Source organism: Spermophilus citellus (genome assembly GCF_964194105.1).
Source record: "Spermophilus citellus genome assembly, chromosome: 10".
In the NCBI taxonomy this organism is placed as follows: domain Eukaryota; kingdom Metazoa; phylum Chordata; class Mammalia; order Rodentia; family Sciuridae; genus Spermophilus; species Spermophilus citellus.
In genome coordinates, this window is record NC_138197.1 from 99,509,790 (window position 1) to 99,535,509 (window position 25,720).

At 35.3% G+C, this 25,720-nt stretch overlaps 1 protein-coding gene across 1 annotated transcript in view; it reads left to right on the plus strand.

Annotated features, from left to right (window-relative positions):
* The window catches only part of ACSS3 (acyl-CoA synthetase short chain family member 3), a 173,259-nt gene that overhangs the window by 144,497 nt on the left and 3,042 nt on the right, over positions 1-25,720 (plus strand). Inside the window, exons 12-15 of the mRNA XM_081309979.1 lie at positions 6,805-6,886; positions 9,420-9,542; positions 24,709-24,808; positions 24,897-25,072. Of these exons, the coding sequence (XP_081166105.1) occupies positions 6,805-6,886; positions 9,420-9,542; positions 24,709-24,808; positions 24,897-25,072 (481 nt within the window). The remainder of the gene's footprint in view (positions 1-6,804; positions 6,887-9,419; positions 9,543-24,708; positions 24,809-24,896; positions 25,073-25,720) is intronic.

The window sequence follows — 25,720 nt, forward strand, 5'->3', positions numbered from 1 at the left end:
ATTAAATATTGAATATGCCATTAGTAGTAATAGTTCTCTAAATCAAAATCCATCTTTACATAGAACAAGTTGAAATATGACCTGTTAGGGGACAAATAGCGGGGGGTGTGTGTGGAGGGCTTGCTCAAGAAAATAGTATGAACACAATTGTGGGTGGATATTTAAATTGCTTAAGGAAGCACATGGTTTTTGAGAGATTTTCAAAGCACTCTAACTGCATACATTGTTATATAACCTAACTATAAATGAGTCATCTATTTCATAAAGCAACTCTTTTAAGATCCCAGAGGTGGCATTTGATGCCAGCACAGTTTTGAACCTCTCCTGGGTTCTGTCACTCTAATTATGGGTAATTTTGCTCTGCATCCATTCAGAGATACTGAAATACAGCCATATCCCACATAAACTATGACTTCCTTATGGCCTTATGTTATTCCAAGTCCTTGAAAGTAACACAAATGTTGCCTTAAAGCAATCCATTGTTTAGATTGTTACCAGTTCAGAATGAATTTTACCAGTTCAGGGAATTTTATTTTATAGATCTGGGGTTGTGAGATTTTATTATGAATTATGAGGATGCAATATATAAAGACATGCTTTGGGATTTTGTTACTCCTATTGGTTAAGGGTGAAACTGAATATCTAAAAAGATTACATATATGATTGCATTAGAAAGGTAAGGGGAAAATAATCAGAAAACAAACAAAGATTACTAAAAGGTATTTTTCTCCCCTCTCTGCCCTCAATAGAACAAATGTGGAACTATTTTTCAGGAAATCAATTTTATCTATGAAAGAAAGGACACACTTTTGAAAACCCCATTGCCAATACCTACTCTACTGTAAATCCTCAATATAAAAAATTCCCATGCATCCCAATGGCTGTTTGCAGCATGTATAGGATGTTTTCATATTTACATCAATAAGAGTTGCTCACATAGGTCCTTGTTTAGACCTCATGATTTATTTAAAAAACACAGGAACAAAACCCACAAATCTCTTGATTAGCTTAGCTTTCCCACCTGCTTTGTTGTGGCATTCTAGACATAATTTCTTTTCTTTTCTGTGGACCCTTTACTAGAAGGTAAAAATTTTAATGATTCTTAAACTACTGTAAGCTATGGCATATGATAAACAGGATCCAAGAGTTTTTAGTGTCTTAGAAGATTACTTGCATTCACAGAATTTACCTTTCTAGCAGGAGAGAAAACTTCAAGCCCACATAGACATTAAAAAATTCTTTTGATTTTGAAGCATACTCCAAGCAGTTAATTTAGTGAGAAAGTTATGGTATCTGAGTTGCTATGAATACAAAATGCTCATGAATTTTAGAAGGTGCTCCTGTAATTGCATCCAGAGCTCTAAAGTGCAGAAATAAAACTATGAGTCAGTAATTTTCAGGCAACAGAGAGCAGAGTATGAAAGAAAATTTTAACTACAATTGCCTGCCTTGGTACCACGGTGCTCTCTGTTATTAAAGCCATAGGTCTATGGCTCTTCCTTTCTGATGGGCGTACATGTTTCTGACCAGATCTGTTGTTGCTATTGGAAATGCAGCTTATTCACCCCTGCTGTGTTCTGCTGACCTGTGCCCTATGAACAGTGGTGGGTGCGAGGGAGCTGTATGGAATTGTCCAAGTGGTTTTTACTTATCTGCCTGCCAATTTCTCATTCTCCAGATATTGAACTCTTGGCTTTTAATGATATTTTTTTTCACATCTCTATGCCTACACAGCAGTGATTCAGTCACCATACTGCCATCTTGGGAAAGAGCCAGGACATCTCTCTTTTCATCCAGTATCCTTTGAGTAAAACCAACAATGTCACATAATAATAATCCTTCTCCCTTTTTAAATCTCATGTACAGATCTTAGAATGATCCCTGGTTAGCCTCCTAATGACACTCGGAGGCAGACAAAGGGACAGATATTATCCTCATTTCAGACGTAAGAAAGGAAGCATCATTAGTAGTTACACAGTTAGAATTCACATTATCACCCAGTCCTTTGTCTGCCCACAGAGAATGAAATGATTGCCTAGGCAGTGTCTTCTGGGGAGATAAAAAGTAACTTCATATGAAAATCTCAAGTAAAGCCTAAGAACCCTGTAGGAAGTACCAGGAGTACAAAGTTAGAATTTAACTCCAGATTTCTCTGGGGAAACTGGAGTTTTGTTTTCAATTTATTTCTGAATCTACAGGAATTCCTGTTACAGTAGTGAATACAGATAGATCGTCCTTTATCTGGAATAGGAGACATCTGGGAGCTTTACACTGCAGAATGCTTGGGATGTGTTACCTTCTAGAGTGATGGACATTCCCCTCCTGCCCTCATGGTTGAAGGATCTCCCTGCATTCTGATACCTCCCTCCCACACCAGTATCACCTGCCTCATTTATTCCTCTTCTCCCATCAGAATGATCTCTTTGGAAAGGAGATTCTCTACCAGGAGCTACTGACTAACCCTTTGAGGAGTTATAATAAATACTCGTTTTTCACTTCGATTGGAAGAGTTGTGTAAAATTTCACAGGATGGTAGCATTTGTTTTCCAATTTGAAGGATGAGTATATGCATTAACCAGCCCCATTTCTTCCTTTTTTCCTATCTTTTCCTTCCTTCTGCAAGTGCAATGCATTTTTATGTTTAACCTCAGAAAAAGCATTTTTTTCTAGTTTCAGAAAAAGATCCCCAGTGCACCTATTCCAGAAGAAAGAATTGCACTTCATTTTGGATAATCCTTCAGATAGCAATGGAGAGAAAAGTGTTCATTCAGAATATTGCAAAAAAAAAAAAAAACAAATTCTGCTTTGTCTTATACACACATAACTTCTGTCTGGATATTTCTTTTCTCTCCTTTTTTTTTTCTTTATTGGTTCTTTTTATTTGTACATGACAATAAGATTCATTATAAAAGCATAGAATATTTTTTCACATGTTACTTGTTTAATATGTATGTATCACAAATACTTTCAATTCTGGTAAATTTATTCTTTTCTGCTTTTCTTTCTCTTATATGGTTCTTCCCAGAGTTTCCTCCTTAGACAACCTTTTTGATATTCAGATAACATCATCTGAATTTTTAAAGACACCACACTTTGTTAGTGAGGAACAGGAGAGCATCCCCTCATTTTGCCTTACCAATTACCAATTGTAATATCCTGTCTTACTTTCTAGTCTGACCTTCAGTTAGATTTGTTTATAACAAAGCAGTTTTCTGGGGAGATATACATATATGCCATTTCCAGCAGTTCCACATTTTGGGTAGGGATAAAAACTTATTTCAAGAGCCTCTGGTAGTGCAAGGTTTAATCACTTGCTATAAAACATGCCTGAAAAAATACACCTGAGTATTTACATTTTTACACTATTGTTGACTTAAGGGAGTGGGTATCATGTGCATCAATCTTCCTTCCCATTTGCTTTTCAAAAATACAGAATTTCTTGTAATTTGCTCTGTGTGGGAATTTCTATATATCAGAGACCAGAGTTTAAATTTTTGCATTATTAATGCTTACCACGCTGAATGATGAATACCAAGCCCCAAATAAATACTGAATGAATGAATAAAATGAATTCTTGAGTTAGTTCACAAATGAATGAGTGAATGAATAAAACAATGGCATAATCTCTCAATTGTTTTCTTTTCTCCTTTTTACACCTTCATTTTCTCTCAGCTAGTTCTACTCCCATCTTCCCTGTCCTACATCAACCTGCCTCTCTCTGAATTAAACCACTGACTTATATCACTCCTTTCAGTCACCCACAAACTAATAAAAAGCAGAATCTAACTTACTGCCTCTAGGTACTCCAGCTGTGGCTTGCTCTACTTGCCTGAAATGGCAATCATAAGAATATTCAAAGTATCTTACTTATAAAGTTTCATTTGTTTTGTTGAACCAGGTTGAAAACAAACTTTGCACTTTGTTCAGCACTTGGTCATTATTAATACTCTACTTTGGTAGTGTCTGTGATGTAAGTTCTCATTCCCAGACATCTCTCATTTTTTTTTTCTTTTTGTCCAGTGGTCATCTTTCTTTAATCCTTTTTGAACACTGTGTTTGACTTTGGATTTCTCCTTTCTCTTCCATAAACTTTATCTGAATTATCCACTGATCTCTAAGTTCTGTGATTACCCAGCTATGTCTGAGGAGCATGTCTATCTCACTGCCCAGGCTCACCACACATTGATTCTCAGATGTGGATTTATCGACTTCTTATTTCATGGTTCTACCGATGATGCAAGAGATTCCTAAAATTCAACATCTAAACCAAATTATCTATCTACTCTCTACTTCTCCAAATTCTAATATGTTACCTCTCCTGAAAATGTTGCTTTTGCTATGTTTGAGTTTTGAGCTCCTTGTGTTTGTATCATTATTGTTCTAGACTGGAAGCTTTAGAGTCAGCTTTAATTCATTTCTCTTCTTCATCCCTCACATTTAGTTTTTATTGTTTTACTGTGTCTTTCAGTTATCCAATTCATCACACTGATTTCAGCATTCTTCCTGGAACAAAAATTGGATTACACAATTACCTTCTTTTAAAAAACATTGATAATTCAGTATTATCACATTCTTGTTGTCTAATCAGTGATCTCCAAAAAAAAAAAAAAAAAGTAGAGGGAGAGAAAAAGAGAGAAAAAAAGAGAGAGTCTCTAATGTGAGGAAATACTACTATGTGGCCATTTGTAAACCAACATCTTTGATTCACAGTAGATAAAATGAGAGGAGAAATGTTTGTTCAGTAATAAGCCCTTTGATACATATAGATCTCAGCAAAGGCAATATTATGTGCTTAGTTTATTTGGATCCACATTCCTGTATATCAGCAATCCCACCACTCTGTTATCCTCATTCCAGTATGAATGTCAGTTACAATTTATTATTTTGGTTACTTTTATTTATTATTTTAGTTACTTTTTATTTTCTTTGTACTATAAGTAGTAAGATATTTTTAATGCACACACCCATGCATCTGTACAAAATGACACAAAGAAATATAGAAAGGAGTATATATTATGATATATTTCCTAAGAGTAACTAAAATTATCTCTTATTAATGCACATCTCTATCAGATTTATCTTGTTTATTTTGCATCTGTTTCATTCATTAGTTTTATCCCTTTTGGCTTTTATTAACATTTGTTTTGCCATTTCTTCTTAGAGTTCTCTTCGTTTTTTTTTTACCTGTAGCATTCTGAAAAAGCCATTAAATTGACTTTATAGTGAGTGTCATGTTAATGTTTAGCTTAGGTGCTTAATAATGAGTGATGTTTCACTCTTTTTTTTTGCAGAATATTAACAAATTGATTAAAACAATCTCATAATTTGTACATGGGTATTTAGGATTAGCACAGTAAAATCAGCTAAAAGCATTTGGGGGGATTATCAATTTCAGCCTGCTGTCTTCAAATAGATTTAAGGATGAACAGTTAAAGGAGGGAACAGAAGCAGTAGCAAAATACACCAGCATTTCTGTAGGTTTTTTTTAATAGATTATAAAATGCTTTTACATGCAATTTATGTAATAATGTGAGGTACGGAAATGCTAACATAGCATATTTCCTCTTTCTTCAAAAAAGCGGCAGGGAGGAGAAAAGCACATAGCAAAGGGAAGGCCCTAATGAGGATTACTACTAGCAAGCTGACCATGGTGGAAATAGGCGATATCAGCTGGATTGTCCAGAAAGGCATTGGCAGCTGCTCCTACCTCTAGCTGCATTTTCTTCCTGACAATGCTGAGATAAAATTCAGTGTTGTGGAGGTGTAAGCCTGGGGTGGCCGTCCAATTGCACTGCTTCCCCTTTTATTCTGTCAGAACTGAAAATCTTTCTTGTGGGAAAGGTGTTTGATATCTCCTAAAGTGAGCAGTAACCATCTTGACTTTTTCAGCATCAGAAGGATGAAGTCAGAACTGAGCATTTTTTAAAATCGTATGAATACGGGAGCATTTTTGAAAATCATCAAGTTTTATAGTACTCAAATTTCCCACTGGTATCCAGAAAACAATTTGAACAATTGTCTTTGTGAGTGGAGACTACCTACATGCAACCAAGATGAACATTTTATTCATTTATTTATGTGCACATAGACAGATGACAGATAAATTATAGATGGATACAATTAAGCCATGCACATAACACCTATTTGATACTATAGAGGAAAGAAGGAAGAATTCTAGAAAATTCACTGGAAAGAAAAAATATGTAGGACCTTCTATTCAATATGCTCAAGATTTCTACGTATTCGTAGGAATGAGAAAGTACATAGTGCTAGATGGTCATGAAAAGAAAGAATAGAAGAGTGAGCAGGGAGAGTGAATTCCCAGGGAATTCTGTGTGAAGAATACTGACTGTGAAGATAAGATTGTATACTGGATGCTAACCTGGAACATTCCATTGTATGGATAGGTAAAGGTGACAGTTGCTATCCTGGTATTTTAAAAAAAAGATGAATTTATTTTCCTATGATGAAAGCATTAAAGAGTAATTTAGTGATGCATTTTTGGCTCATTTTTGAAGATGTTATGCTTCTTTATTAAACAGTGATTATTGCTAATAAGTTTGAATGCCCATTGTGTGAGCCTTTTATGTCCTTCCCAAATAACAGTCATTCTTCAATAGTAGTGCTGTGACATAGCCAAATACTTAGGCTTCCACTAGACACAACCTGCCCAGTAGGTTTAGGGGTTGTATTTCAATGTGGGATTTGAATTATAATTATTCATCATACTGGAAAAATGATAGCTCTAATCAATCTGCTCTTATGACTTTCATCGTAATTTTAAATGCTCTGTTTTTATATAAGGTTGCCATTACCACCCGGGGCTTTTTCAGGACTCTGGAAGAATCAGGAAGCATTCAAGCATTTATACTTTGAAAAATTTCCTGTAAGAATTTTAATATATATATTTTTTAATCTTCTTATATATTTCTCTTTAATTTTGCCTATTAAATTGATCAATATGCTTCTAGAATCATGGATGTGACTTTTAAAGGTTATCTGAACCAGTCTCCAGCTTTTAGGGATAAGAATATGCAAATTACAATTATCTAATTAAGTCAATTTTACATGCATTATTAGTCTTTGGACATAGAAATTTCTCAGTTTCTCTGAGCAGCTTTTCCTAAGCTCTCAATGTCAGCAATTTCTTTTTGATAAAACAATTTTTTTTTCTATTTTGCTTTCTATATTATTTCCTCCACTGAATTCCTCTGTACGGACTGAGAACAACTAACTGAAATTATACAATGTCATTACTTGGCCGCATGTACACCTGGCTATATGAGTAAAATTCATTTGATTAGCACAGAAGCCGCATTTTTCCATTCCTTTATGTACTTTTGGCATTCTTTCCTGAAAGTTCTCTGAACTCTTTATTTTAAAATTCCATGTTAAAAATGTAGACACAGGGTAGAAACAGTATTCTCAAAGCCCATTCCTCGCCCCAGTAGCCTGGATAACAAAGATCTTCCTGTTTTATGTTTTGTCATTTGCCCATCACTGGGCCACGGTGCAGTGCATTGTGTTCATAACAGCACTTCATTGATCACACAGGTCAGGGTCCCCATGGTCTCTCTGCTGTCCCTTTACTTCTCCTTCTTGCCCTGAGAGTGATACTTTGTCCTCATTATGCTCTGGGTAAAAAGAAATGAATAATTGGAATTTCATTTAAAAAAAAGTGTCTCCGGGTATTTAGTATTCTATCTTTATTATTTGTGTGTGAAAGACAGATTACCTAATCAACTAGACAAATGACAAGAATTAAAATAGCTTTCTTTAGAAAGATGTCTCAGAGTGGAATGACCTCAATAGCCAAGATTGAACAGTCCCCTGATAGACTGTGGCAGAGAAGATTTGTCAGTACAGTTGACTCCAGCCAGCTCAATCTATCTACCTGATGGGCCACATTTAAAAAGCATCAGGGTTCTGATATGATTAATTATAACCTGACAGTGGCAAATAATATGCACATGTGGTTTTTAACATGATTGCCTGTAACACCAAAGTTTTATTTGAACCCCAGTATATTGTTAACTTGTATGAAGTGACTCTTCTTACCTGACCATATATCTCTCATCTGAGGGCTCAAACCAGAATGGAAGTGTTGAATAACTCACACAAAGTTCCCAGAGGTAAGAAGTGGTGGAGCTGGGATTTGAACCAAAATCATCTGGTTCCAGAGTTAGTGCTCTTAATTACTGCTCTAGGCTGCCTCTTGTGATAGTAACAGTTGTAATTACAATAAAACTATTGAGGGCTCATGATGTGCCAAAGTCTGTCTTCTACTTCATATGCACTTTCTCATATAGGCTTCAAAGAGGTCTTAGAAGGTGGAATTCCTTCACTCCTTTAGCATATAAGAATAATGAGTCTTGCTATGTGCAGTGGTGTAAACGCCTGTAATCCCAACAGCTCAGTAGGCTGAGACAGAATAGACAGTTCAAAGCCAACCTCAGGAATGGGGAGGTGCTTAGCAACTCAGTGAGACCCTGTCTCTAAATAAAATACAAAATAGGGCCTGGGGGATGTGGCTCAGTGATTGAGTGCCACTGAGTTCAATCCCCAGTACCCGCCCTCACCAATTAAAAAAAAAAAAAAAAAAGAATACTGAGTGTCAGAAAGATTAAGAAACACAAATGGGGGCTGGGGATGTGGCTCAAGCGGTAGCACGCTCACCTGGTGTGCGTGCGGCCCGGGTTCGATCCTCAGCACCACATACCAACAAAGATGTTGTGTCCGCCGAGAACTAAAAAATAAATATTGAAATTCTCTCTCTCTTCTCTCTCTCTCACTCTCTCTTTAAAAAAAAAAAAGAAACACAAATGGATTTTTAAATAGGTATCAAAAAAACTCAGAAAGAAAGTTATATTTCTTCTTTCTATTTCTTATTCTTCTTGATACTTCCTACTACGATTGCTACTCTGAGGTAGCACATTTTGTCTCATTTTCACTATTAAATTTCACTGAGGCTTGAGTCCAATCCTAATACATGTTAATAAACCAGTGATCTATTTTGTAATTATTCATACTGAGCTTTAAAGCTTTTCAAAATTAATACAATTAGAGAAGAACTTTATCAAGGAATTACTTTGCAATACCAAAGTATATTGGAAATATTGAGCTATTACTTCTCCATTAAAAAAAGTAATTGGGTTCATAAACTTTATAGCTCTAAGTTCAAACATTTAACTTGAACATATATAAAAACACTTTAATTTATTTCAGGCTGGTAGAGGAGCAAAGTGATTCTAGTAAGGTTTCAAAATCAAAAGTAATTTAATTTTGTAGTCCAGTTATGAAAAAGTCAAAATACTACAGTTTAAATTTATTTCTTTTACATTTTATGTTTTACCAAGTTTAAAAATGATTGCATTACCTAACAGTGCATGCTAATAAAACTTGTTCATTCTTGTTTCCAGGGCTACTATGACACCATGGATGCTGGCTACATGGATGAGGAAGGCTATGTGTATGTTATGTCTCGAGTTGATGATGTCATAAATGTTGCAGGTCACAGGATTTCTGCGGGTGCCATTGAAGAGGTATTGATGAATATTGCTATTTTATTCCAAGTAGTGTTGAGGAACAGAGCTGAACTGAGGAAATATTGAGTTTAAGCCATTCCACATGGAGAATTACCACACCCTTGGTTTGCAGCAGAGGCTATCTCACTCCTGTTATAGAATGGATATGAGTTCATGTGTTAAATGGTGGTTCCATTCCAAGTTTTGTGAGGAATCTCCATACTGCTCTCCAGAGTGGTTGTACCAATTTGCAGCCCCACAGCAATGTAGGGGTACCTTTCCCCCCACATTTTTGCCAACATTTATTGTATTATTTTTTAATTTATTATTTTTTATATTACTAATTTTTTTACTTATATATGACAGTAGAATGCATTACAATTCATATTACACATATAGAGCAAAAATTTTTCATATCTCTGGTTGTATTCAAAGTATATCCATTCCACCATCATTTATAGCACCATGCCCTCTTCATTCCCCTGCCACCCCTCTGCCCTATCTAGAGTTCATCTATTCCTCCCACATTCCCCCTCTCTACCCCCTATGAATCAGCCTCCTTATATCAGAGAAAAAATTTGGCATTTGGTTTTTTGGGATTGGATAACTTCACTTAGCATTATCTTCTCTAACTCCATCCATTTATCTGCAAATGCCATGATTTTATTATCAAGTAATATTCCACATTTTTTAATCCATTCATCTACTGAAGGGCATCTAGATGGTTCCACAGTTTAGCTATTGTGAATTGTGCTGCTGTAAACATCGATGTGGCTGTGTCTCTGTAGTATGCTGTTTTTAAGTCCTTCAGATATAGACTGAGGAGAGGGATATCTGGGTCAAATGGTGGTTCCATTCCCAATTTTCCAAGGAATCTCCATATTGCTTTCCATATTGGGTTGCACCAATTTGCAGTCCCACTAGCAGTGTATGAGAGTACCTTTTTCCCCACATCCCTGTCAACAATTATTGTTGTTTGTCTTCATAATAGCTGCCATTCTGACTGGAGTGAGATGAAATCTTAGAGTAGTTTTGATTTGCATTTCTCTAATTGTTAGTGATGATCAACATTTTTTCATATATTTGTTGATTGATTGTATTATAACTTTTTGAGATATTTATGAAAATGCATTTGAGATCCTTCCACTTTGTTGTGTATATCAAGAATTTGTCCTTTGTATTTATTGTGCAGCTGTCTTAATGAATCTATGTATCCATTCACCCATTATAGGACTTAGGAATTGTTTCTGTTTTGGGGCAATTATAAACAATGGTATTATATACATTCAAGAATAGGTTTTAAGTAACTATTACTTTAATCCACCAGGCTAAATATCAATGGTGGGTTTTGTAGATTATATTTTGAGTGTATATTTAAGTTTCTAAGAAACTACACCACTGTTTTCCACAGTGGCTGTGCTATTTTATGTACTCACCAACAGTGTCCGAGTGTCCTTCTTTCTTCTAACCTTAGGAAGACCTGATAGTGTCAGTTTATTTAAACCATTATAATAAGTTTATAATAGTGTATCAATTATGTGACATTTGAGGCAAATAGAGAAAAATCAGGGTTGCCAGGTGTTATTCAAGGTAAGAATACCAAGGTGATACATCAAGAGAATTTTTATACTGTATCCTGTCTGTGGGGATATTTTCATTGATATTTATAATCTTTTAATTTGCATTTACATAATAGGTAATGATGTTGTACATCTTTTCACATGTTTATTTGCCCTCTTTATATATATTCTTTAATGCAATATCTGATGACTTATGTCTATTTTGTAAATAATTGGTTTTTTTATTATTCGGTTTTAAGTGTTCATTCATATATTATGGTCTTAAGTCCTTTTTCTGATAGGTAATTTGCAAATATTTTCTATTAGCCTGTGGCTGGTGTTTTTATTTTACCAAGTATTCCCTCAAGTATAATTGTCCAATATATTTTTTTTCTTTTTCAGGTCATGATTTTGGTATCATATCTAAGAATTCTTTCCTAAGCCAGGGTCATAAATATGTTTTTCTCTTGTTTTCATGTAAGACTTTTATGGTTTTTAATTTTACATTTAGTTTGTTTTGCATTGTATCATTTTAAATTTACATTTGAGTTAATTTTTATATTGCGAAATGCAGGTTGAAAATTATTTTTTTAAACAGTGGATGTCAGTTCTTCCAGCATCATTTATAGAAAAGATTCCCTTGTACCATTTAATTGCCTTTGCATATTTGTCAAAAATCAGCTGGTAACATTTGAGTGTATGATCTATCATTAACTCATGCATTTATCCTTTCACTGATACTACTTGATCTTGTAGCTCTTTAGAGTATCTCAAGGTTGAACAGCATGGGGCCTCTATATTAACTCTTCTTTTTTAATATTATTTTGACTGTTCTAGTCCCTTTAATTTTTTTTAAATCTAATTTGTTATACATGATTGCAGAATGCAAATAATTTCATATTACATATAGAGCACAATTTTTCAAGTCATGATTGTACACAAAGTAGCCAGAGCAATCAGATGAAAGAAATTAAAGGGATAAGGAGAGGAAAAGAAGAATTCAAATTATCATTATTTGCAGACAATGTGATTCTATACCTAGGAGACCCAAAACTTTTCACCAGAAATCTCCTAGAACTAATAAATGAATTCAGCAAAGTAGGTGGATATAAAATCAACACCCATAAATCAAAGGCATTTCTGTACATCAGTGACAAATCCGCTGAAAGTGAAACTAGGAAAACCACCCCATTTACAGTAGTCTCAAAAAAAAAAATACTTGGGAATAAATTTAATGGAAGAGGTGAAAGACCTCTACAATGAAAACTACAACATGCTAAAGAAAGAAATTAAAGAAGACCTTAGAAGATGGAAGGATCTACCTTGTTCTTGGATAGGCAGAATTAATATTGTCAAAATGACTATACTTCCAAAAGGACTATACAGATGCAATCCCAATCAAAATCCCAATGGCATTCCTTATAGAAATAGAAAAATCAATCATGAAATTCATCTGGAAAAATGAAAGACCCAGAATAGCTAAAGCAATCCTTAGCAAGAAGAGTGAAGCTGGTGGCATTACTATTCCAGACCTAAAACTATACTACAGAGTAATAGTAACAAAAACAACATGGTATTTGCACCAAAATAGACCTGTAGACCAATGGTACAGAATAGAGGATACAGAGTCTAACCCACATAACTTCAATTATCTTATATTAGACCAAGGTGTCAAAAACATACATTGAATAAAAGATAGCTTCTTCAACAGATGATACTGGGAAAACTATAAATCCACAGGTAACAAAATGAAATTAAACCTCTATCTACTCAAAGTAGATCAAGGACCTAGGAATTAAACCAGAGACCTTGCACCTAATGGAAGAAAAAGTAAGCCCAAATCTCCATCATGTCGGATTAGGCCCCAACTTTCTTAATAAAACTCCAGTAGTGCAAGAATTAAAACCAAGAATCAGTAAATGGAATAGGTTCAAATTAAAAAGCTTCTCACCAATAAATAATCAGTGAGGTGAATAGAAAGCCTACAGAATGGGAGCAAATCTATACCACAAGCACATCAGAGCACTAATCTCTAGGATACATAAAGTGCTCAAAAACCTTAACACCGAAAAACCAAATAACCCAATCAATAAATGGGCCAAAGAACTGAACAGACACTTCTCAGAAAAAGATATACATTTGATCAACAAATATGAAAAAATGTTCAACATCACTAGTAATTGGAGAAATGCACATCAAAACTACTCTAAGATTTCATTTCACTCCAGTCAGAATGGCAGCTATGAATACAAACAACAATAAGTGTTGGTGAGGACGTGGGGGAAAGTCCACATTCATACATTGTTGGTGGGACTGCAAATTGGTGCAGCCAATCCAGAAAGCAGTATGTAGACTCCTTGGAAAACTTAGAATGGAACCGCCATTTGACCCAGTTATCCCACTCCTCAATTTATATTCCCTTTAATTTTATGTACATATTTTTGATTGAGTTTTCTTGTAGCTACAATGAATTCATGCATAAATTTTTATTAAGTTTGTATAAATCTATACACTAATTTGGAAAATATTAATATCTATATTATATTAAATCTTCCAATTCATAAAACTTTATATACATCTTCATGTATTTAGGTCTTTTTTAATGTTTAATTATTTTATACATTTTATAATACAGATTCTGAACATATTTTGTTATATTTATACCTAAGATTTAATTTTTTGTTATTGTATATAGTATTGTTTTTAAGATTTAGTGTCCAAATTTTTGTTAGTGAATAGAACTAGTAAACACTTTTATATTTTAATCTTCATTCTGTTATTACATTAACTCTACTTACTAATTCTAGACTTGCTCTGTTTTTTTGTTTTGTTTTGTTTTTTTAGATTTCTTGACATTTTCTATGTAAACACTAATGATGCCTATGAATAGTCTTATTTTTTTCCTTTTTAATCTGAATACCTTTCATACATGTTTATTTTTCTTGTCTTTTTGGACTGACTAGCAGTATGGCCCTGAATAAGAGTGGTGAGAGAAATAGTCTTATTTTGTTCATGATCTTAGGGTAAAATTCAATGCTTAACAATTAAGAATGAAGTTAAATATAGGTGTTTCTGTAGATGCCGTTTATCAAACTGAGGAAGTCTTCTTCTATTTCTGATTTGTCATGAATGTTGAATTTTATCAAGTCCTTGTTTTCTACTTGTCTAGACATGATCATCTTTGTCTTTGAAGCCTGGCATGTGAATTACATCAAATAATTTTCAGCTAATGTTGCATTTCTGGGACAAATCTTACACGTTAAAATGCATTCTTGTTTTTATCTGTTGATTTTTTTATCGAAGGTAATATTCCCTGTTCTGAAATCTGCTTTGTGTGATAGTCTTATAGTCATTCTATCTTTTTTGAATAATGATTGCATCATTTATCTTTTCCTGTCCTTTCATTTTTAATTCATCTGGATAACTATACTTTATGTAGGTTTCTTGTAGGCAGCATATACTTGATTATCCAATCTGACATCTCTATATTTTAACTAGAGTTTTTAGGCAATTTACATTTAAATTAATTATTGATACACACACACACACACATATGTTCCAGCTTATCATTATCTCTCTTTTCTTCTTCTTCCTCTCCTTCTTCTAATAACATTTCCCCTTTTCTTCTTCCTTTTTAGTTATTTTGATTACTTTTTGTAGCTTTTTTTTTTTTTTTTTTGGTAGTGGGTGGGGATTGAAACCAGGGATGCTTAACTACTAAGTGACATTCCTCAGCCCTTTTTATTTTTTGTTTTGAGATAGTGTCTCACTAATTTACTGAGAGCTTCACTAAATTGCTGAGGCTGGCTTTGAACTTGTGCTCCTCCTGCCTCAGCCCCTTGAGCTGCTGGGATTACAGTTATGCATCATCACACCTGGCTTTAGCTTTGGCTTTTATGTTTCCTTTCAATTCTGTCCAAGTGCTTATCCATATTTATTGGGTTATTTTTGTTTTTTTAATGTTCGTCTTTGTTAATTTTACCCTGAATATGAAAATGAGGTATTCTGGATAAAAATAGGTGACTTTTATTTTTATCTTTTTTCTTTTTGTGGTACTAGCAGTTGAACTCAGAGCCTCACACATGCTAGGCAAGCACAAGTGTGTGTATATATATGTGCATCTATAATACACATATATCTAAAAATATATTATTGCTATTATCATTTTACATAAACTTTTATCTGTGAGATAAATTGAAAATAATCAAAATAAAAGTTTTAATTTTACTTTCATATATTCATTTCTGATGTTCTCCTTTATTTTTGTCTTTTATTCATCCATGTTTCTGATCCATATTATTTTCCTTGTCTTTGAAGAACTTCTTTTGACCTTTCTTACAAAGAAAGTCTCCTGGGGGGGGGGGGGGAATGGGCCTCAATTTGTGTTTTCTTGAGAAAGTCCGTCATGTCTGAGGAAAAATTTCACAGGGTACAGAATTCCAGAGTGATGTCTTTTTTTTCTTGCCAACAATATAAATATTTCATTACACTTTCTTCTTGTTTACATGGCTGCTGAGAAGAAGGGGTATGATTCTTATGTTTGATCTTCTATAGGTATGATTTTTTCCCTTGCTTTTAAAAAATTTTTTCCTTATTTTTTGAAATTTAATATGAGACACCTATTTGTAGTTTTCTGATATTTTCCCTGCTTATTGTTTTTTGGGATTAATGGATTTGTGGTTTTGTGTCTGACATTAATTTGGAGGATAATTCTCATTCTTGCTTCAAATATTACTTTAAATATTGCTCCTGTTCTTTTTCTCTTATCCCTCTAATATTCCTATTATTCTATGTAACATCATTTATAGTTGTTACACATGTTTTGGATATTCTTTTTTTTTAATCATTGCTTTCCAGTTTAGATTTTTACTGAGATATCATCAAACTTAGAGATACTTTGCTCAGCGATGTCCAGTCTACAGTGAACTCATCAAAGTTCTTCTTCATTTCTGCTACAGTGTTTATTTATTTATTTATTTTAATTTCAGCGTTTGTTTTAAATTATTTTTTTTCAAAATTTCCATCTCTTTGCTTGCTTACATTATACATATGTCCTTGAATGTTTTCTACTTTTTCCATTAAAGTCCTATGTCAATCAGTTTTCATTGGTGTAACAAAATAGAGATAATGAAATTAAAAGGAGGAAACGTTTATTTGGGCTCATAGTTTCAGAGATTTCAGGTCATGATCACTTGGCCCTGTTGCTTTCAGTCTGTGGTGAAGCCCCCATATTGTGGCAGGGAGTGTAGTATTATTGATAAAGCTGCTCACTTCATGTCACCCAAAATGCAGAAAGAGGAAGAGGAAGAGACTAGAATCTATCCCATAATCTCCTTAAAGTTCACATCCCCAGGGATCTAAGACCTTTTCCTAAACCTGATCCCCAGAGGCTCTTCTACCTCCTTATAGCACCACAGGCTAGGAACCAAGCCTTTAATACACAAGCCTTTCTGAAGGACATTTCATACCCAAATTATAGCATTCTACCCTGGGCCTCCAAAAGTTCATGTCCATCTCACAATGCAAAAGTCACTCGGTTCATCCTCCAACAATCTCCAAACTCTAAAAAGTTGTAGCATTGCTTCAAAGTTCAAGTCTACAGTCTATTCTGAGACTCAAGGCAAACTCAGCTATAGCCCTCATAAAAATCGAAACTCAAACAATTTCCAAAACTCAATAGTTCAGAATAAACAATCCTATTCCAAAAAGGAAGAATAGGACAAGAATAAGCAGGTATCAAATCAAAGCAAGAACAAAGCACAGCAGGACAAACCTTAACTCCTATAGCTGCACATTCACCATCCAGGGCACAGGTGATGTGATGTGAGCCCTACGGACCTTGAGCAGTCCCATTTCTGTGACTTCGCAGAGGCCTCAGCATAGTAATTATAGCTTTTAAAATTTCTGATCTGATAATTCCAACATTCCTGCCTTATGTGACAGGTGCTGATGCCCATTCATCTTCTTCAAATTGCCTTTTAATATGCTTTGCAATTTTTTTTTTTTGTTGAAAGATGAACATGATGTTCTAGGTACAAGGAATTCTAGTCAGTGTCTGTTAGTAATGTGGTGGTGAGGTGTGAGGTGAGGAGAAAGTTCTTTTGTCTTTCAGTGAGTCCCTGGACTGGGAACCTTAGTAGTATTCTCCGTTTCTTTCCCCCTTAGAATGCTCAGGATGGCTAGAGGGAGCTGGAGCTGAGTATTTCTTTTTACTCAAGGTGATTTAGGTTCTGGTAAAATTCCAGCAGGCAAGGTTCTGGCAAACAGTTTCTTTGAGGATAGACCTTGTTAAGAAGAACAGAATGTTCTGGATTATTTTAACATAGTTCCTTTTATCCACCTCATGTCTTAAGTATGAGGAGATTTTTTTTTCTCTGATACTCACTTGGGCTTCTGGATATGGAACCCCCAAAGTGTGGAGGCTCCTGCTGTTTTTAATTCTCAGATTTGTCCACACTGAGCCCCCAGTAATTTATCAATTGCAGTTCTGGTTTTTCCCCCACCCTGACACTTACTTGTTCCTGAGGAGGTTTTTATTCCAGGAAAGAGTGATTCTCTTAATTTTTCAGTCTCTCCAGTTTGGGGAACAGCAGTTTGCCCTGTGACCCCAATCTTCAGCAGATCTCAGAAACATTTTTAGTTTTTAGTTGGGGCTTCCTCTTTGTTGTCAGATAGAATGATGACCAATAAGCTCCTATTTGCAAGATACAAACTACAGGTCTCTCTCCACTTTTGATTCCCAGGATACCCCCTACTGGTCTATAGGGTAGTAAGTTGGGGCTTTGCTTTCACACTGTAGGGGGCTCACTCCTTCAGTGTCTCTGGGCTTAGTGTCTCTGGGGAGAGGACAGAGCTTTTTGTCTTTGCTGGCAGGTCCTGATGTAGCATAAGCCATGGCTGTGGATGGGGAGGGTAAGTGGCACTGAATCTTTCCAGGCTGTCTCTTGGTGGAAGAGTGCCCTGGGTTCCATTCCACAGGATTGCTGCAGAGTCAAGGAGGAGGAGAGTGAACCCAGCTTCTTTGCTGACATTCACTGGTGACAGGTTGGGGACTCAATGCTTTGTGGAGGGGGCAGGGAACTGCTTTCTTCTGGGTTCATAATGGAGCTGGAGGATAGTCCATTTCAGAGCTCCAAGACTCCTTTTCTGGGCCTCAGGCTAGGCATAGCTGGCTTGCTTTTTTTTTTTTTTTTTTTTTTCCTTTGTTGTTCATAGGCAGTTCCACATTTGGGGCTGCTCTAGGGACCAGGCCAGAATATATAGCAGGCAAAATAAACAAACAAATAAGCAACATTAACAAAAACCCCAGACTCCCAAACAAACAAGGAATTCACCATCAGGTTTTTGCTCAAGGTCTGATAGTTTGATAGTCTTTGGATAGTTATTTTAGCCCAACATTTAATTTTTTTTCCACAAAAATTAGTGGAAAACATAAGGTGGAACTAATCTCCAGAATAATGTTTAAACTGAATGGAGCAAATAAATTGCAATTTACTGAAAGAAAAAGTTTAAGGTAGCATTATTAACAAGTCAGTGGGACCAGAGTCTGCAGGCTAAAGATTCAATTTCTCTACTCAAATAGTCCCTTTCCCTAGGGGCCTGACCTACCTGGAGGAGTAACTTAGTAGCTCAGTACTCCTTGTCATCCTGGCTCCTCCTCTTCCTTGTTTGTGTTGGTCATTGTGATATTTTTTCAGTAGAAAAAAGAATTTCACAAAATGTTTTGGAATATATGATCTTTGTGTGCTTTTGTAGTATCTTGTTTTTAAAGTACTCTGTATTCTGTGATAACCTGAAAATGAAATTTTTGCCTAATGTAAGTGTTGGCAAAAGGTGATTCTGGTTGCTTAGAATTTTAATTTCTTGCTTCTAGAAGATTACCTCCAACATTTTCGGCAGACTCAGCTGATCAAAGAATGAAGATTACATATGCACTGTTCTTATTATCAACCCAAATGCGTAGTGTTCTTTTTTTCTTGTTAGAATGCAAAGAGAAGTGTCAACCTATTCAAATGTATGTTGTACTTTTATGTGTTTCTGCTGACACCCTCTTCACTGCATGTAACGGGGGAGTTCAAATGAGCCAGATAGGCAGTTGAAGTGGGAAAATAAAGAAAATGTGCCAGAATTATTGGCATTGAGCAAAAATTTTGTTCCTGAGTCTTGGAGTATTTGCAACAAATAAGGATGTTTCTCAGTCCTTAACTCTTTAACAACTCTTTTTATGTGAATTAAACAATTAACTCTTTATTGAATATAAAGAAATCAATCATTTCATTCATATTAGGTTTGACTTCTTTTTACTGGGAAACTTATAGAGAGCCAGCATTCTTTACCAGGTTTTATGAGGATATTACCTTACATAACACTAAATCAAGCAGATATTCCATTAAATTTACTTCATCAAAATAATATTTCAGCATACTTTATGTTCTTTTCTGTTCTTATCATTAGAAAATTGAGCCTTAGAATACCTTTTGTAAATTTGAGATGACGTTATTCTTGCAGATCCCAATACAAGTGAGGGCCTTCTGTAACTCTTGAGTAATAAGATCTATTTTAACAGTTAATTAATCTTTGAAAGCCTAGCAAGCAGCTAGACACTTGGGAAATTTTGGTGGTAGTTCAAGGAGTTCTTAAGAAAATTGTGTCTGAAATCTGTTCGTCTGGGACTTATGAGACAAAATTAGCAGGAACCAACGTCATCCTTCTTGTTCACTGGTTTCCCTGCTGCAGGAAGGACTTTTCATTACAACGATATCTATAGGAGAAAGTTGGGCTCCCTGATTTCATTCTTTTCATTTGTAGCTTAAGTTTCAGCTTGTTTAATAATTCTACTAATTATCCTGGCAACTTGGAGATACTTAAAATACTGCATGGAAAACCTAGGCCAGTGTTCATATACAGTTTGTCCATTTGAAGGCTGTTCTGACCAAAGCATCACTTTCTGTTTTCCAACTTAGCTATTTTGTTTACTATTTTAGAAGTGATTCCTTCAAGATTGAATACATTTCCATAAAGTGAAAGATCCCTTGCAATTACAATTCCACACAGCATTAACTGCCTACTGGATTTAAATAGCTGTAAAACTATAGAATATTTCCTGAGTACTGATGTGAATATTGATGAAGATGTGGACTCCCTCTGATAGTTCCCTAGACTTCTCCAATTTCAAAGGAAATGAAAAAAGCAGCCTCCTCTTCCTACCACAAAGTGATTCCTTGTATCAAATGAGGGTGCTTGATTTAAACTAATTTTTCTAAAATTAAAATTCTTAAAAGCATAATTGAAAACTGTAGGTAGTTTAGCCCAATGAAGCCTTGAAATATTGTAAATCCATTAAAATCTGTACAAAAATCACCATACTCCAGAAACAAAATGAAAGGCACTTACCAGACCTATTTTCATGACATGAATATACTGACTTGTGGTGAGACACTGACCTTTTAAGACATATTACATTCTTAGGTATTTAATTGCTATTTTATCACAGATGCTTCATAGACTCTACATGGAAGGAATCATGCATGGGACTTTTGTTTGCTCCCCTTAGAAGACATTTGGTTGGCTTCTGTCCCTCAGATATTGCTAAGACACATTTTGATGCTTTCCTTTTAAATGACTCAGTTGTTAAAGTTCATGTTGCATGCAGTCTTTATTTGTGGGTTGAGCACAGAAAATTGCCTCTCTTCCTTTATGGTATCTTTTTAACTGATAGAACAATACAGTATTTTATCTACTATAATAATGTGACTTATTTAGAAATGATGCAGATTTCTGAAAATAATGTTGTTTCACACAGATTTTTAAGAATTTATCTGAGTAACCCAAACTATAAGGAATTGTGTGGTATATTAATTCTGGTTTTAAAATATTACCTGCCACAAAAGAAAAAAAAATCAACATTTCCCCCATCTACTTCTAAAAGCCCTAATGCTAAAGATGGAAACATGAAAAAATTAAAATTACAAGGTGAAAAAGTGACAAATAGAAATTTTGACATTCAGTTTAAAGTTATAGTTATACTGGTTAAGTGACAAAATATCTGAATGATTGATTTTTTTCAATGATTTGAACAGATTTCTACCTTGGAATTCTAGAAATTTAAGAACAAAGATTTATGATACTAATGAACACTTGAATAAATGTTTCTTTTAACAATTAAAATTCTAGTTAGCCAGGTAAAATAGTTATTCTTTATTCTTTATTAAGAGCCTGCTAAGTCCAAAGTAGAGGATCTAGCCTACCAAGCCTATATCTTATCTGCTGTGGTGAAAATATTCTTTTTCATGACTGGCAACTGACTATAGTTAACCACCAAAACAAATATCTGGCAATAAAATTTTTCTCTATATTCTCAATAATTGCACTTTAAAGGTGCATAATATTGTAACAAATAAGAAAGCTGCTGGGAGCATTTTGACAGCCCAAATAGTAGCAATGGGAGATTGTGGTTCTGCATAGTCTGCACAGTGTGCATTCAGCAGTAGGTAGCTTTTTAGACAGCAGCAAAGAGAAAATGATCATCTTTACATCAACAAATAAGATAAAACAAATGTTACAGAAATCAGTTATTCAACATGTGCTATCCTCAGCACTGTAGGACTTAAAAGCTTCACCGATGGAAATACTAACGATCTGGTACTTTGAACTGGATGCTTACAACTGGGAGGAGTAAGATTGATCTGTATGTTTCGGGGGGGGGGCAGTGTGAAGTAGTACATTGGTTTTATGCTAACCATTCTGGAAGTTCATTTAGTCTTCCAGGATTTCAGAGAAACCTCATTTTCAATTCAGCTTAGTTAATTAACGATCTTCATGCAAAGTTTGGGACTTGAAAGAGGGGTGTCCCAGATTTTTCTTTCCCTCATTTCTCTGGCTGTGTCTTGTTAATCTACTTCAACAATTGTTTCTTTTTCATAAGGCCATTAGATGGTGGAGTTCCTTAAGACATTTAGTTTTTCTTTTCATTACTTTTTCCCTAAATGATCTCATTCCAGTCAATAGCTTCCCTTAACATCTATACACGAATGACTTCTAAATGAGATCTGCACATTAAACCAGTCCTCCATCCCTATATCTAACTGTCTGTTGTCTTAAAAGGACCTCTTTAGTGGGAAATTTCCAAGATAATACATGATCTTTCCTCCTAAGCCTAGTCTTTACTAGCCTTTTCTGGTTTAGCAATTGGTACCACCATCCAGCCAGCTGCTCAAGCCACAAAATAAGAATGGCCCACATCCTATTTGTCATCACATTTTTTTTTCCAATTTACTTATAAATAAAACTTCTTGACACTCACTACCATAACCTGCATCCACCACAGGAGCCTCTCAGGTGATTGTCTGGCATAAATTGTGACACCCACCATCAACAATCCTCTATTTTCTACACTGAAGTCAAAGTTTTTTGTTTTTTTTTTTTCCAAAACCCACTCTAAAGTGAAAGGAGCCAATCTGAAAAGTCGACATGTTGTATGATTTTAATTCTCTGACATGGTGAAAAATGACTTTGGAGACAGTAAAAGAATCATTGTTGTCAGGGTAAAGGTAAAGATGAATAGGCAAAGCACAGGGAATTTTAAGAGCAGTGAATTTATAATGTATGATATGACAATGGTGGACTATGCCTTACATATTTGTCAGAACCTATAGAATACACAAGAAAAGTGAACCATATATAAACTATGGACCAGGGTAATAATGATGTGTCAGTGTTAGTTCATTAGTTATAATGAATGTTACCATCCTGGGCAGATTCTTGGGGGAGGCTCCATGTTTGTAACAATACAGGTAGTATGGGAATTCTCTTCTTTCTGTTCAGTTCACTATAAATCTAAAAATACTCTAAACAAATAAAGTGTATTTATAAAATTCATTCTGATCTTGCATCTTTTCCTCAACTCCTAGAAGTGCTTTATTGCCCACCTCCCAGTGTTGCTGAAGCAATGAATGGTTGGATCAAGTCCTTGGCATGGCTCCCATCCACCTCTGCAGCCCCATCTCCTCGTGTACCATTCTCATTCTGCCTTCCAGCCAGGCCGGTCTCCCTCAGGTCTGAAGGGGACAAGTGTAATTTTGGGTCTTGCCTCTTTAACCCCCCACCTTGCCTAATCAATATCTGTTCGTTCTTCAGATCTGCTCATTGTCATTTCCTAATGGAAGACTTCTTTGAGGTCAACAGCCCGTGTGAAGTTCACTGCTTTTGCTATATTTCACACATAAAACCTAAATTACTTCCCTAGAACCCTTACATACACACCCTCTCCCCCCACCTCTCTCTTTCTCTCTCTTTATTTATACACATACATATATATACACATTATATATATATATATAATGTGTATATATATTTGGATTATACAGAGGGACTTTATTTTTATAAATAAATCATTTACAAAGAATACAAGTAACAATAAATGTTTGCAAGGATGTGGGAGACAAAGGTACACTCATACATTGCTAGTGGGACTGCCAATAGGTGCAACCGCTCTGGAAAGCAGTATGGCGATTCCACACAAAACTAGGAATAGAACCACCCTTTGACCCAGTTATACCACTCCTCAGTATATATCCAAAGGAGTTAAAATTGGCTTACTATAGTGACACAGCCACATCAGTGTATAGCAGCTCAATTCACCACTTTATATTTAAACCTTCATGAAAGATAAATATTCATGAGTGTGTATTAATATCTGTCTTTCCTACAAGACTTAAGTACCATGAAGGATACTTTGTCTATTCTTTCTCTCTACTGAACCTAGTGCACTAGTTCTACAACACCAGGGACATTCAGTAAATATTTGTTGAAAGAATAAATAGAAGAAAGAAGAAACACTGCCCTAGTGAACTGCTGGAATCAAGTTTGTTTGCTGTTCTCTCTAGCCATTAGACATTTGAAACCACTGCAATATAAATTAATCCCTCAGAAGAGGATTTTTTGAATATGCATTTTAAAAATCCCATGACAGCAGAATTTTTCTGACCTTAAGCATCTGTATTTCATGTGGTTATCTCTGGATTCCTAGGATTCTTGATAGTGACTCTGCTGAGTAAGGTCTTGAGAGCTGAGGGTAAGCCACATGGCTTCTCATCAGTAATGATTATCTGGTGTGGGGACATCTTTCATGTCCAGCCTCTTCTTTCAAATCCCCGAAAAATCCTTTCTTATTGAGTGGCCACTTGGGGAATGGAATGTTCTGGTCATTGTACACTGAATTCCTTGTTTGACCTGGATTCCTTTAAAAGTTGTCCTTTGGTAGCCATGTCAACATCAAATCACCGTGAGGACCCCTGTTTGAGGAGGCCTGTTGTACTTTGTTGACGTGTGGTTTCCAAGGCAAATTTTCTCTGACCTCATTAATAAAAAATTAAGATGAAGAAACAATTCCCTTCCTTTCCAGGTAAGCTAAGCAATTTATTTTAATTACTGTCAGCCTTTAGTAACTACCATAGGGTTCCTAACCATTTACCTCAGTAATAATGATGTGACTTTGCAGTAGATTTTCAGGCAGTCAGCTATGGATTTGGGGGTTCTCTGACATTTACTTTTTTTTCCTATGTTAAAATTATCTATACATATATATGCACATATATATATTCTGAGATTATCTTTTCTCATTGCAGTCTGTTCTTTCCCATGGTACTGTGGCAGACTGTGCTGTGGTTGGCAAGGAAGACCCTCTGAAAGGTCATGTCCCCTTTGCACTCTGTGTGTTGAAGAAAGGTGAGGCACCTTTGTCCTTCCTGGTTGTTTGAGCCTGAATGATGAACTCAGGTTAATTCTGCGTTTACTATCTCAAACTCCTCCCTAGACATAAATGCAACAGAGGAACAAGTTCTGGAAGAAATTGTGAAACATGTTAGACAGAGCATTGGCCCTGTTGCTGCTTTTCGAAATGCAGTGTTTGTCAAACAGTTACCTAAAACCAGATCTGGAAAAATTCCGCGATCTACTCTATCCGCCCTCGTCAATGGCAAGCCTTATAAGGTAAATGACCCAGGATGTTTAGTCTGAGCTCTGAAATGTTTTTCACCATTTCTTTGGCATCAGCAAAACTCTTTAAAAATGTTCTCCGGCATGAATTGTATCCATAGAAAACATACTAGACTGACTTTTTTTTTTTTTTTTTTTTTTTGAAAGGGAGAGAGAGAGAGGAGAGAGAGAATTTATTTATTTATTTATTTTAGTTCTCGGCGGACACAACATCTTTGTTGGTATGTGGTGCTGAGGATCGAACCCGGGCCGCACGCATGCCAGGCGAGCGCGCTACCGCTTGAGCCACATCCCCAGCCCTGACTTTTAAAAATATATTAAAAGGGAAACCGCATATTTCCTCTCTGTAGGAATGAGGGTTTGAGTAAGAAAGGCAGATTAGTTAAAATCATATGCTTTGATTATAGGAATCCATGTGAAAATATTTTTCTATCAGTTATTATGTTAGTTAAATTCAAACATACTTGTAGAAACTGGATCATGTTGAATTTAAAGTACATTTTCCTTCATTCTAGCCATTAATGGTTATTAGTGAATGAGAAAGCAAAATATTTGAGGTTGATAAGAGATGCTTAAAACTTTTTAATTGGTTGGCCCTCTGATCCCATAGCTATTACTGTGTCCATAGGAATAATAGGTAAG